At 36.0% G+C, this 14872-nt stretch overlaps 1 protein-coding gene across 5 annotated transcripts in view; it reads right to left on the reverse strand.

Moving 5' to 3' along the window:
- The window catches only part of STXBP5L (syntaxin binding protein 5L), a 402439-nt gene that overhangs the window by 168019 nt on the left and 219548 nt on the right, over positions 1–14872 (reverse strand). For all 5 annotated transcript variants that reach the window (XM_054575243.1, XM_054575242.1, XM_054575241.1 and 2 more), the window contains exons 16-17: positions 11894–12111; positions 329–501 (exon numbers count right to left, since the gene is read on the reverse strand). In XM_054575243.1, coding sequence (XP_054431218.1) covers positions 329–501; positions 11894–12111 — 391 coding nt within the window. The remainder of the gene's footprint in view (positions 1–328; positions 502–11893; positions 12112–14872) is intronic.

Consider the following 14872-nt stretch of genomic DNA (forward strand, 5'->3'; position numbering starts at 1 on the left):
CTAAAGAAATTCCCTTAACATACATTTTGATTTTGTAAATACCAAGCAAGTGGCCATATTTGTGTCCAGACAAAAATTTTCCCATCCTACCATAGCCATGTTTTCTTTAGGGTCTTTCTGGGAAGGAAATATAGAAATTAGTAAGTGAAGGATGAAAATATTGTTCCCTCTTCAGAGATATTCAAAGAAAAGACTAGGGTACCCTAAGGAAGATTGTAGATCACTTGATAACAACTTAATGAGAGAAGAATGATTTTATTTGGCACAGTTTAAAATAATTACATGATTAATATATAAAATTGTTTTAAAATGTGGTAGCAACTCTTACTTGAGGCATGGGATACTGTCCTTTGTTACTCCTTCACTAGATACAGTGTGACTGCTCCCAGAAAGACTCCTTGAAGAAGGAAGCTGAGATGAGAGATCTGGAAATGGAGGACTTGTTTCTGGCTCTGGGGTAATAATGTCTTCAACATCATACTGAAGTCGAACCTCTAATGACTTAAAAAAATCAAGTTTAAATTAATCTAAGTCATGATAACAATCACATTAAAATAACTGATAACTGTTGGTATTCATTATTTTTTCTGACTAATAAGTTCAATTTTAATTTATAGTAAAGCTGAGATATCTCAAACTGAATGAAAAATAGTGAATTATATGAAATATTACATGGCATTCACAAAAAGTGTAAAATACTTTTTAATTCTACAGAATATTAAGAAAAATACCTACCAATGGAGACAAAGTATTGATATAATAAATATTCCTTAAGATAAAGTATAAATTACAATTCCATATATAATAAAATAAAGGTAAAAATTGGTCATGTTTACTTCAGTGGAAAAGACTAAAATAATGTGTGTATGTATTTTTTTTCTGTTGTTGTTCAAGTACGGTTGTCTCCATTGCCACCCCCACTCCCCCGATACATGCACCCCCACCTTCCACCCTCAAGTTACAAAATGTTCTTTGTACAAGGCTTTTTAATTTTAAAAAGGCTGAACTTCAAGATGGCTGAGGAGTGAGTAAAAGTCACGCTGACTTCCTCCTAGGACCAAACTAGAATTGAAATTAAACTGTGGAGAAATCACCTGGAAAACACAGGGACAATACTGAAAGAGGAGCCTTAAAACTTCGGAGAGATAGAGGAATTGGCTTTAGCACAACCTAACTGGTAAGGAGTGCGGCAGAGGCTTGGGAAGGTGGGCTGGGTGCCCACGGGTGGCAGCACCAAAGGGACATAGAAACAGCTAGTTAGATCCCACTGAAAAGAGTGGGGCCTAAACCACAGGCAGGGACTCCAGCCTACAGCACTAGAACCCAAAAAAAGCACACAAACAACAGCCAGCTGGAAAAAGCATAGGAGTGCTCTCTGCCAGAGACATGGAAAGAGTTGTTTAAGCACAAAAATTGTATTGGCAGCCTCTTACCCTGGGCTCCGGCAAAGGTGGGGGCAGAGTGGTCTGAAGGCATCTGAGGAGAGATTGGGGAGAGAGGCTGTGGGGAAAGAACTGAGAAAGTGGCTGGAGGGATCCTGGTGGTGACTCCTCCCTGATTCTGCAGCTGTCATCTTCTCAGGCAGACCACTCCCCTGAGCAGCAGCAGCGCGAAAGGACCCAATAGCCCTGCCCTCAGGAGGCTCTGCCCCAGCAGAGTAGAGACCAACAGTCACAGATATTAGATCCCTGGTTAAAGAGGACACAGGATGGTCTAGAGAGGCTTGAGGAGAGTGTGGAGATGGAGCACTGGGGAGAGAACTGAGGGAGTAGACATAGGGATCCCGGGTCTGACTCCTCCCCCACACAGCAGCAGCAATCTTGCTGAGGCAGACTACTCCCTTGAGTGGCAGAAGCATGAAAGGGCACAATAATCCCGCCCACAGGACAGACTCTGCCCCATCCTGTGGTACTTAAGCCTGACTGCTGGGGGCAGAGTGACTAAATTAACAACTGGAGGAGACTGACACAAATAGCAAATTCCTGGAAGTCCCATAAAGACTACCTAAAGTCAGACAGGGTCAAGAGCTGACATCATAAGATATCCAAAAATAAGGGGAAAAAAAGCACAGTCTCTAACTGTAGAAGTTCACACCACAAAGTCAGGAAGTCAAGACAGATCAATTTCAGAAACAGAAGCAATAAAGACGAGTCTCAGAAATAAGGGAAAGACAAAGAAACACCCCCAAATTGAAGGGAAAGGAAGAATCCCCACAAAGACAACTAAATGAAATAGAGGCAAGTAAACAAACTACCAGATATTGAATTAAAAAAAAAACAAAAGTTCTAAGGAAGATCAGTGAGCTCAGAGAGAGTTAAAAAAACTACAAGGAAAGTATGAGAAACTTACTGCAAAAAGTATCAACATAAAAAATGACATAAAAACTGTCAATAAGAGACAAGAGGAAATGAAGAATACAATTTCTGATTTGAAGAACACAGTAGAAGGAATCAAAAGCAGGCTTGATGAAGCAGAGGACTGAATCAGTGAGCTGGAGGGTAAGGTAGAAAAAAGCTCCCAGAAAGAGCAAGAAAATGAAAAAAGACTCAAAAAGAATTAGGAGGCATGCAGGGACACAGGACAACCTGAAACATAATAATATCCATATAATAGGGATAACAGAAGGAGATGAAGAGAAGCAAGGGATAGGGAACCTGTTTGAAAAAGTAATGATGGAAAACTTCCTAATTGGAGGAGAGAAAGTGTCACACAAGCCCAGGAAGCACAGAGGGTCCCATTCAAGGGGAACCCAATGAGGACCACTCCAAGACACATCATTATTAAAATGGCAAATATCGAAGACAAAAAAAGATTCCTAAAGGCAGCAGGGGAGAAACAGGTAGTAACACATAAATGAGCCCATATATGGGTAGCAGCTGACTTCTCAACAGAAACACTAGAAGCCAGAAGGAAATGGCAAGAAATATTCCAAGGAATGAAAAGCAAAGGCCTGCAACCAACACTGTTCTACCCAGCAAGGCTCTCAAAATGGAAGGCGAAATCAGGAGTTTCTCAGACAAAAGAAGGCTAAAAGAATACATGTCCACCAAACCAAAACTGCAAGATATGCTAAAGGGCCTGCTTTAAGAAGACAAAGAGTGAGAGATGAATAAAGGTAGACAGGGAAAAAATGAATAAGTACCTATCAATAATAACATTAAATGTAAATGGATAAATGTCCCAATCAAAAGATATAAGATAGTTGGAATGGATCAGAAAACAAGGCCCACACATATACTGCTTAAAAGAGACCCACCTCAGAACAAAGACCTACACAGACAGTAAGTAAAGGGATGGAAAAAAATATTCCAAGAAAATGGACAAGAAAAAAAAAGCTGGTGTAACAACACTTATATCAGACAAAATAGATTTCAAAACAAAGGCCATAATAAAAGACCTAGAGGAGACTTGAAAATATTCAAAGGAAGAATCCATCAAGAAGACATAAACATTGTAAACCTATATGCACCCAACACAGGAGCACCCAAATATTTAAGGAAAATCTTGGAGGACTTCAAGAAAGATATGGACAGCAACACACTGACAGTAGGAGATTTTAACAACCCACTGTCAACAATGGATAGATCTTCCAAACAAAACATCAATAAGGATATTGTGGAACTGAACAATGCATTAGATCAAATGGACTTAACTGACATATATAGAACCTTTCATCTCAAAGAAGAAAAACACTCATTCTTTTCAAATGCACAAGGAACATTTTCAAAGATAGACCACATACTGCAACACAAAACAAGCCTCAACAAATTCAAGAAAACTGAAATCATAACAAGCTTTTTCCCAGACCAAAGGCCTTAAAACTAGAAACCAACCTGAAGGAAAAAACTCAAAAACATTCCAACTCGTGGAGACTGAATAGCATGCAATTAAACAATGAATGGGTCAATAATGAGATCAAAGAAGATGTCAAAAAGTTTCTGGAAGCAAATGAAAATGAACACACAACCGCACAAAACGTACAGGACACAGTGAGGGCAGTTCTGAGAGGGAAGTTCATAGAAATACAAGCCTACCTTAAACAGATAGAGACATTTCAAATAAATGACCTAAGACTACAGCTTCAAGAACTGGAGAACAAACAAAGCCCAGAGCAAGCAGAAGGAAGGAAATAATCAAGATCACAGCAGACCTGAATGACATAGAGACTAAAAGAACAATTCAGAGGATCAAAAAAATCCAGGAGCTGGTTCTTGGAAAAAATACACAAAAATGACGAGCCTTTAAGCAAACTCATCAAGAAAAAAAGGGAGAGGACCCAAACAAATAATATCAGAAATGAAAGAAGAGAAATAACAATTGATACTACAGAAATACAGAGGATTTTAAGAAATTACTATGCGCAATTACATGCCAAGAAATTTGAAAACCATGATGTAAAGGAAAAATTTCTAGAGAAATATAACCTTCTAGCACTGAATGAAGAAGAAGCAGAAAGCCTGAACAGACAGATAATAGCGGGTGAAATTGAAGCAGTAATCAAATAACTCCCAGCACACAAAAGCCCTGAACTGGACAGTTTCACAGGAGAATTTTAGAAAACATTTAAGGAACTGCTAACCACTATTCTTCTCTGACTATTCCAAAAAGTTCAAGAAGAGGGAAGACTCCCAAATTCTTTTTATTAGACCAGCATCATCCTAATCCCAAAACCAGATAAAAGAAAACTAAAGGCCAATATCACTGATGAACATAGATGCTAAAACCCTCAACAAAATATTGTCAAACTTTATCCAGCAATATATTAAAAAGAGCATCCACCATGATCAAGTGGGATTCATCTCAGAGATGCAAGGATGGTTCAATATTGACAAATCAATAAACATAATAGATCATATAAACGAAAGGAAAGACAAAAATGACATGACCATATCTATAGAGGTGGAAAAAGCATTTGATAAAGTACGGAATCCATTCATGATAAAAACACTCAGCAAAGTGTGAATAAAAGGGGCATACCTCAAAAGGAGGAAGTAAAACTATCAGCGTTTGCAGATGACATGATAGTGTACATAGAAAACCCTGTAGACTCCACCAAAAAACTACTTAATCTAATAAGTGAATTTGGCAAAACAGCGAGATACAAAGTCAATATTCAGAAATCAAAGGCATTTTTCTACACCAGCAGTGAAATAGAAGAAGAAGAAATCAGATTAAAAAAATACCATTCGATATAGCAACAAGAAAAATGAAGTACCTAGGAATAAATTTAACCAAGGAGGTAAAAGACCTGTATGCAGAAAACTATACAACATTGAAGAAAGAAATTAAGGAAGACACAAATAAATGGAAGCATATACCGTGCTCATGAACTGGAAGAATTAACATCATCAAAATGTCCATACTACCCAAAGCAATTTACAGATTCAACACAATCTCTATTAAAATACCAATGATGTATTTCACAGAAATAGAACAGACATTTCAAAAATTTATATGGAACCATAAACGACCCCGAATAGCTGCAGCAATTTTGAGAAAGAAAAACAACGTAGGAGGGATCACAATCCCGAACATCAAACTATATTACAAAGCCGCTATACTCAAAACAATCTGGTACTGGCACAAGAACAGACCCATAGACCAGTGGGACAGATTAGAAAGCCCAGAAATAAGCCCAGGTCTATATGGGCAACTAATATTTGACAAAGGGGGCAGAAGCATAAAGTGGAGCAATAATAGCCTCTTCAACAAATGGTTTTGGGAGAGCTGGATGGCTACATAGAAAAAAATGAAATTTGACCACCAACTTACACAATATATAAAAATAAACTCAAAATGGATAAAAGATTTACAAGCCACACCACCATAAAAGTCTTAGAGGAAACATAGGCAGGAAAATATCAGATATTCCATGCAGCAATATTTTCACTGTTGCGTCCCTTAAAGCGACGGACATAAAGGAAAGAATGAACAAATGGGAAGCTTCTTATTTATCAAAATAAGAACAAATGATAAGCTTCTTATTCATCAAAATAAGAAGCTTCTGCACGGCGAAAGAAAACATCAGCAAAATGAAAAGGCAGCCAACCATATGGGAAAATATATTTGCTAATGATACATCAGATAGAAGTTTGATCTCCAAAATATATAAAGATCTCTCATGACTCCACTCCAACAAGACAAATGATCCAATCAAAAAATGGGAAAAGGACCTGGGCAGACGCTTTTCCAAGGAAGAGATACAGAGGGCCCAGAGACATTTGAAAGGATGCTCGGCATCACTAGCCATCAGAGAAATGCAGATAATAACCACCATGAGGTACAACCTCACACCGGTCAGAATGGCCATCATAAACAGATCAACAAACAACAGGTGCTGGCAAGGCTGTGGAGAAAGGGGAACACTAGTACACTGTTGGTGGGAATCCTTTTGATCCAATGATTCCCCTGACACTTGGGAGTCTTAGGGACTATACCCTAAGAATCCCCAAACACCAATTCAGAAGAATCTATGCACCCCATAGCATAGCCAAGTGCTATGTTATGTTAGCTAAGTGTGTTCATAGCAGCACAGTTTATAATATAGCCAAGTGCTGAAACAATCCTAGTGTGCATCAGTAAGTGAGTGGATCAAAAAACAATGGTACATTTACACAATGGAATACTACGCACCAGAAAGAAAGAAAGAGCTATTACCCTTTTTGACAGCATGGAGGGAACTGGAGAATATTATGCTAAATGAAATAAGCCAGGTGGTGAATGACAAATACCATATGATTTCACCTATAAGTGGAACCTAATCAACAAAACAAATGAGCAAGGAAAATATAACCAGCAACACTGAAAGAAAAAAGAAACCAACAGAAATGAGAGGTAAGGTGGGAGGGGGGTAGCGAGGAAAAGAAGGGGAAGGTTCAAATCAAGGAACATGTATGCAGAACACATGGACAGACCCAAAGTGGGGAGGTATTAAGGGAGGGAGTTGGAGGTGGGAGGGGCAGGGGAAAGTGGTGGTGGGTAAATGGAGGCAAATGTATTTGAACAAAAATAAAGCTTCTTTCAATTTCAACTTCAACTCTGTAAAAATTTTCCAAAATAAATTTCATATTTCTATGTTTGTTTCATTAACTTAGCTCTTTCTTATTTAGTTTTGTTAGATTGTCAGTTACTTAATGAAAAAAGTATGATAATTTACATTAAAATTAAAATGTGATTCTAAAATCTTTTTTAGTACTAAATATATTTTTAAGAACTTTATTATTGCATTTAATGCTTTATTAAAATTGATTTTCTAACAAACATTTGCTTTACAATGTTAAAGTCAGCATTTATGAGATTGAAAACAATTGTTTAAACAAATGTCATTATGAGGTAGTGAATATAGCAATATTACCAAAATGATTGTCATAATTATTTTAAATTTATTAAAAAAAACCTCTAGTGACAATAACAATTGTTAATTACTGGAGACTTACTCTACTTTCATACTATGTTAGTGACTTTATATAATCATCACAAGAACCCTATAAAAATTGACATTTCTTTTCTAGTTGTTTTACATTTTTAAAAAATTTTTTTCAGGAAAAAATCTTTTGTATTAATTTTTTAATTCAATATTTTAATTTACATTTACATACTTGTTTGTATTATAATGGAATTTTAGCATTTGTTCTTTTTTTATGAAATCATTTTTATTCCAGTACAGTTGTCTAGATTTTTTCCTCCTTTTCCTTCCTCTACCCATCCCACCCGCACCCCTCTCCCACAGTCAACTCCCACTCTGTTTTCCATATCCATGGGTCATTCATACATGTTCTTTATTTAGGACCTTCTTCTTCTTCCCACCATGCCCTACTTCCCCTTCCCCTCTGGTCACTTTCAGTATGCTCCATGTTTCTATGCCTGTGGTTTATTTTTTTTCCTTAGTTTATTTTCTTGAATAGATTCCACTTATAGGTGAGATCATATGGTACTTGTCTTTCACTGACTGGCTTATTTCACTTAGCATAATATACTCCAGTTCCATCTATGTTGTTGCAAAAGGTAAGAGTTCCTTCTTTCTTTCCCTTTTAATTTTTTTCTTTCCCTTTTTTAAATGAAGATTGATTTTATTTATTTTTTAAATGTCAAAATCCATTATAAAATACTAAAAAAATTAAATCCATTATAAAGACTCAGCAATTAAAACAACATGACACCAGCACAGAAATAATCACTTTGATCAATGAAATAAAATTAGCATTCTAGAAACGAATGTATATATCTGTCTAACAATGTAATATATAGTTAAATTGATATTTCAAATCAATGGGGAAAATAAGGCTTATTCAACAAAAAAGGTTCATGGACCACTATTACTTGAAATTAAACAAATATAGAGCCCCATTTAATATATTATATAAAAAATATTCAGGTGAGTTCAAAATCAACATGTAAAATCTAGGGAGTTTTATGAGAATATACAAAATATTATTTTTCTTACACTGTGGTAAAATATTCAAACCGAGAAGCTATGTAGTAAAATATTGACAATATGACTATTTTAAACATTTAAGTCTATATAGTAATATACATATAAAAGAAGTTAAAGGACAAGTAATAGAATAGGAAAGCATTTGCACACATGTTAAAAAAGGGTTAATAGTTTTTTGGGTTTTATTTTAGGGAAACATTCCACAAACATTTAATCAATAAATGAATAAAGAATACCAAAAAGTCATTTAAAGCTTTTTAAAAATAATAGAAATAGACAAGAAATATACAAAACAGGTTTAATTTCAACAAATAATAAAGTAACACTTAAAATAGCACATTGTTGTCACAATCAGATTAATAAGTATTAAAAATATCGGTAATATCAAGTATTGGGGACTGTGAAAGGAACTGGGTATTCATAGACTCTTTTTCTTCATCTTAAAACAGTCCCTTTATCATATTTTGCAGTGCTTGTTTGGTGGAGGTATATTCTTTTAGCCTTCTTCTGTCAGGGAAACTCCTTATTTCACCTTCTCTTTTGATTGAGAGCCTTTCTGGGTAGAATAGCCTTGGCTGCAGGCTCTTGATTTTCATGACTTTGAATATTTCTTGCCACTCCCTTCTGGCTTGTAGTGTTTCTTTTGAGAAGTCAGCTGCTGGCTGTATCAGGGATCCCTTATATGTTACTACCTCTTTCTCCCTTGCTGCCTTTAGGATTCTCTGTTTGTCTTTGGTATTTGCCATTTTCATGATGATGTTTATTGGAGTGGGCCTCATTGGGTTCCTATTGAATGGGACCCTCTGTGCTTCCTGGACTTGTGTGACTTTTTCTCTCCTCCAATTAGCGAAGTTTTTCATCATTACTTTTTCAAACAGGTTCTCTATCCCTTGCTCCTCTTCTTCTCCTTCTGGTATCCCTATTATATGTATATTATTATGTTTCAGGTGTTCCTGAATTTCCCTAAATGCCTCTTCATTCTTTTTGAGTCTTTTTTCATTTTCTTGCTCTTTCTGGGAGTTTTTTTCTACCTTATTCTCCAGCTTGCTGATTCGATCCTCTGCTTCATTGAGCCTGCTTTTGATTCCTTCTACTGTGTTCTTTAATTCAGAAACTGTATTCTTCATTTCCTGTTGTCTGTTATTGGTAGCTTCTGTGTCCTTTTTCATGCTGATATAATTTGTAGCAAGTTCCTTGTATTTTCCTTGTAGTTTTTTTAAATTCTTTCTGAGCTCACTGAGCTAATTGAGCTTCCTTAGAACTGTTGTTTTGAACTCAGTATATGATAGTTTACTTGCCTCTATTTCATTTAGTTCTCTTTGTGAGGATTCCTCCTTTCCTTTTGATTGGGGGATGTTTCTTTGTCTTCCCATTATTTTTGAGGCCCTTCTTTTTTGCTTTTGTTTCTTAAATTGATCTGTCTTGATCCTGACTTTGTGGTTTTAACTTCTATGACAGGAGACCACTGTTTTTTCTTTCTGGATATGTTTCTGACGATGTCAGATGTTGACCCTGTCTGAGTTTAGACAATCTTTAAGAGACTTCCAGGAACCTACTGTCTGTGGCTGTCTCCTTCAGCTGTTAATCTAGTCACTCTGAACTTAACAGGTCAGCTTAAAGACACTACAGGGTGGGACCGAGTCCTTCCTGGTGGTGGGATTATTGTGTCCTCTCACGCTGCTGCCGCTCAGGGGAGTGGTCTGCCTGATCCAGATGGCTGCTGCCATATAGGGGATGAGTCATCTCTGGGATACCGCCAGCTATTCTCTTTGTTCTCTCCTCAAAGCCTCCATCTTCAGTCTCTTCTCAAGTGTCCCTAGAGCACTCTGAGCCACCTTTAGCCACGGGTCTACTATCTGTGACTGTCTCTCTGTACTCAGCAGTCAGACTTTAGCACTACTGGGCCAGGGCTGAGTCCCTCCTACTGACAGGGCTATTGTGTCCTGTAATGCTGTTGCTGTTCAGGGCTATGGTCTGCCTGAAAAAGATGGCTGCTGCCATAATGAGGAGGAGTTAGCACTGGAATACCGCTGGATATTCTCTCAGTTCTCTCCCCAAAGCTCCCTTTCCTGGTCTGTCCTAGGGTGTCTCTAGCCTACTCTGTCCCCTCTGCCAGAGACCAGGGTAAGTAGCTGGAAATAAATATTTATGCATTGGCCCTTTCAACGGCTCTTTGCCTTTCCAGCCACCTGTCCCTGGCAGAGAGCAACCCTTCTGTTTTTTGCGGCTGGCTGTTATCTGTGTACTTTTGGTGCTCTGGTGGTATAGGCTGGAGATCCCTGCTTATTGTTTAGACCCCTCTCTTCTCAGGTGGATCCAACCGGCTGTTTCATTATCATTCTGGTGTTGCCGCCTGTGGGTGCCCTGTCTGCATTCTCGAGTCTCTACCATAGTCCTTACTAGTTAGGTGTTGCAAAACGTGATTCTTCTGTCTCTCCAAGATTAGACGGCTCCTCTCTTGCTATTGTTCAGTTGTTTGTTCCAGGTGATTTCTCCCAATTTAGTTGTAATTCCAGATTGCTCCTGGGGAGAGGTTAGTGTGACTTCCACTCAATCCTTTGCAATCTTGATTCTCTTATTTCTAGTTATTATTATCTTAAATTTCATTTATACAGGAAATTATATAGATGATTAAAGTAAGTCCTACCCAGACCTTCTTATTAACTGACAGAGTCTGTGCCTTGCTCAGAGTCTCAGAGGTATTCACTGGTAAATCCAGAATTAAAACCAAGGCTTATTTGATTCCCAAGCCTGGGATTTTAACTAATATACTTTAAAAAAGTAATACTTTAGTTGTTGAGGTAAAAAGAGTTATATACATGCCTATAGTAGATAATCTTTAGTAGACCTTTAGTAGACAATCTCTATTTCTGAGAAAATGGTAAAATGGCTTGGGTTTGAGAAGGCCCCTTCCCTATAGGTGCCTTAAGTTACATTTAATTTATTCCATAAGAGTGTCATGAGTTTAAATAATTAAATTATTTCATTAGTTTAAAAATTAAAATTAGGTAAATCAACCCCATATTTATTTCCACTTTATAAAAATGTTGATATATACGAAGTTATAACAAATAATCTTATTGTAATTGAGACAGTCATCTATAGCTATTAATTGACAAAAAAGACAAACTTTTAAGAAATTAATAAAGGTGGAGAACAAAGCCTGAATTAAATGGACATTTATACATAAAATAAATCAATAACAAATCTGTACAAAACCTATAGGCATAATGCATCCTATTTAATAATACTATGTTTTTATAGAAAACTTTTTGTCATTTTAAGGTAAACTTTTAAAAATGTTATACTATATAAGAAGAATAATTAAAAATTCCATCAATTGGATTATTGGCCATAGACTGCAGTGTTTATGGCTTAAAATCATACCAAATACTAACCAAAATCTATGAAATGGCTTTCTTTTAATTAAGTGTAAAGACTAAATTTTAAATGACTTACCACTATTTCTGTTGTAACTTCATATCTGCTAAATTTATAAATTATGACATATGCAGAGACTCCTGAAACACAGAATATTCTGCTCTCTGGACACCAGTAAATCATCTGAATGGCATATGGATCTTCCTCTACAATTTCACATGCTTGTCTTCCTTCTCCTATCTTCTGTTTCTCAAACACTTTTGAAGTTTTTAGCTTGTACAGCATCTGTAGAGTTACTATAAGATATCGAAGGATGATTACCTTTTAATTTGAAATTAATTATTTTTTGAACTTAATTCTTAAATGTTGAAGTTTTATTTAAATATATTTGTTAAACAACAAAAGTAAAACAAATAGACAAAATAAATTAAATTTTAACTAGTAAGCATTCAATGTCATGCTCTTTTATCAGTACAGTTTACTTGAAGGAAGACTACAGGGAAAAAATATACATTTACTGAACATACAGTATATATCAAGGAATATGTAGGTCCTTTCCACTCATAGTCTTATGTTATTCTCAGAAAAAAAAATCCATGAAGCCCTGCCCAGTGTGGCTCAGTTATTTGGGTGTTGTCCTGCAAAGTTAAAGGTTGCTGGTTCCATTTTTGTTTAGGGTACATGCCTGGGTTTTAGGTCCAGTCCCTGATGGACGTTTCTCACTCACATTGATGTTTATCCCCCTCTCTTTCTCTCTCCCTTCTCCTCTCTCTCTCTAACAATAAATAGATGAAATCATTTTTTAAAAAGTCCTATGAGTATTATCCTCATTTATTCAACAGAAATGCCAGAGTTAATTCAGGAAGTTTATGATGGAAATACTAAACCTAATTCTCCTAAGCTCCCTTTTTTCCCCCATCTTCCCTTGGATTAGTAGGTGAGAAATTGGTGCTATTTATAGAGTGTTTACTCCTCTCAACAAATTTTTAGAAACTCCTTCAGATGAGAAACACTTGTAATATACCAGCCAGCAATACTGGGAATCCCATATGCTGTAATTATTTTAGAAGGAATATTTTCTGAATGGCTGTGTTAGGAAAGAGTCACTTATAATTTTAGGGAACCCTGAGTTTGTGACTTTTCAGGAATGTTTATTTGGGAAGAATCTCTTCCGAAAGGCTCATTGTTAGGAAAGAGTCAGTTATAATTTTAGGAAATTCTGGATTTGTGAATTTTCAGAAATATTTATTTGGGACAATGTTTTTTCCATTTTAGACACTCACAATGACCCTTCTATGAGAAAGCTCTAATTCAACAAAGGATTCCTGAGAAAATTTCTAAAAATTGCCAAAAATATATAATCTGAACCCAATCATGAGAAACATGAGTAGAACTCAAATTGGAGATTTTACAAAATAACTGGCCTGCTCATCACAAATGTCTTTTTCATGAAATAAAAGCTTGGGAACTGTTCCAGATTAAATAAAACCCAAAAGAAATGATAACTACATGCCATAAATGAGCCTAGGTTTCTTATAAAATATATTATTGAAACAATTGGCAAAAACTAAATAAAATCTGGAGGTTAGATAATAGTATTGTATAAATATTAATCTGATTTTAATGACTATAATTTATGTAAAAGAATTTATTTGTAGGAAATGCATACCAAGTATTTAAGGGCATTCAGTATCAGAGGAGTAGCATATTTGCAACTTAAGTGGTTACAAAACTTATGGGTATGTACATATTTACATACATGTGTATGTAAATATATAGAGGGGCAAGTGAGAGTAGGGAGTTGGGAGAGAGAGCACATGTGCATTTGTATAAGCATAGAAGAAATGTAGTATGCACTGACATTTAGAAATTGGGTTGAAAGCTATACAAATCTTCATACTTTTGTATTTTGCAATTTTTCAGTAAGTTTGAACTTATGCCAAAATAAAATAGTTTTCAAAATAGGAAAGATATATCAGGTACTCTATCCTTGCTTCTAGGTCAGAGGGATTATCACTCTTGTGATTATTTTATGTGATATGGCAATGGTAAAAGAATATTACAGACATAATTAAGGCTTCTAATTAGTTGATTGATTTAATCAACAGAGATTATCCATGATAAGGCTGATGTTCTCAGGTGCATCCTTTAAAAGAGAGACTCCCTGAGATTACATAGATACTCCTTTGCTGGCCTTGAGAAACAAGTAACCATGAGTTCTAAAGCTGCAAGAAAATTAAGTCTGCCAACAACCACATGAGTCTGGAAGAAAACCGTGAACCTCAGATGATATTGCAACTCTAGCTAATACCTTGACTGCAGCCTCAGGAGACTCTGAGCAAAGAGCCCAGATAAACTATGCCTAGATTTCTGATACACAGAAACTGTGAGAAAATAAATGGGTATTTTTTAAGCTGATAAATTGTAATCATTTTACTACTCAGCAGTTGAAAACATACACACAGTATCATAAACTCAATTATTCAAACACAGTATAACCTCACTTCCTATACTAGACAGTATTACACAAATTGGCAAACTAAGTGGTATTTCTTCAATGTAAAGAAACACCACTTTAATTTATTCTTATAATTAATTACATTAACTATATTAATATGCTACAAACCTTTCCAATACAGCGATGGGCAAAAGTAGGTTTACAGTTGTTCATAATAAACAATACAATAATTAATAAATAATAAAAGAATAAATTTTTGTGTACCTACAGCTGTAAACCTATTTTTCCCACACTGTATATGTTCTGAATGTGGTAAAATGATATTTTACTTAAAAATTAACTCTTTGGATACTTCCTGACAAGTTGGAGGTATAGATACACTGTCCCTCCTTGAAAACCAAAAGAAGGATAACAACCAATATAGAAACAAAAAACAACAAGAACTGCCAGAAAAATTGAACTGTATGGAAGTCTGACAACCAAGGAGTTAAAGAAGAAACATTCACTGAGACAGGTATAAGGGGTGGAGATGGGCAGCTGGAGCGGAGCAGATGGGTGACGAGGTGGCGGATAGTGGGCCAGGCAGTCCTACATTCACG

The sequence above is a fragment of the Pteronotus mesoamericanus genome, unplaced genomic scaffold (assembly GCF_021234165.1).
Source record: "Pteronotus mesoamericanus isolate MK-2021 breed Mesoamerican mustached bat unplaced genomic scaffold, CSHL_Meso_final contig_27, whole genome shotgun sequence".
NCBI classification, from domain to species: Eukaryota; Metazoa; Chordata; class Mammalia; order Chiroptera; family Mormoopidae; genus Pteronotus; species Pteronotus mesoamericanus.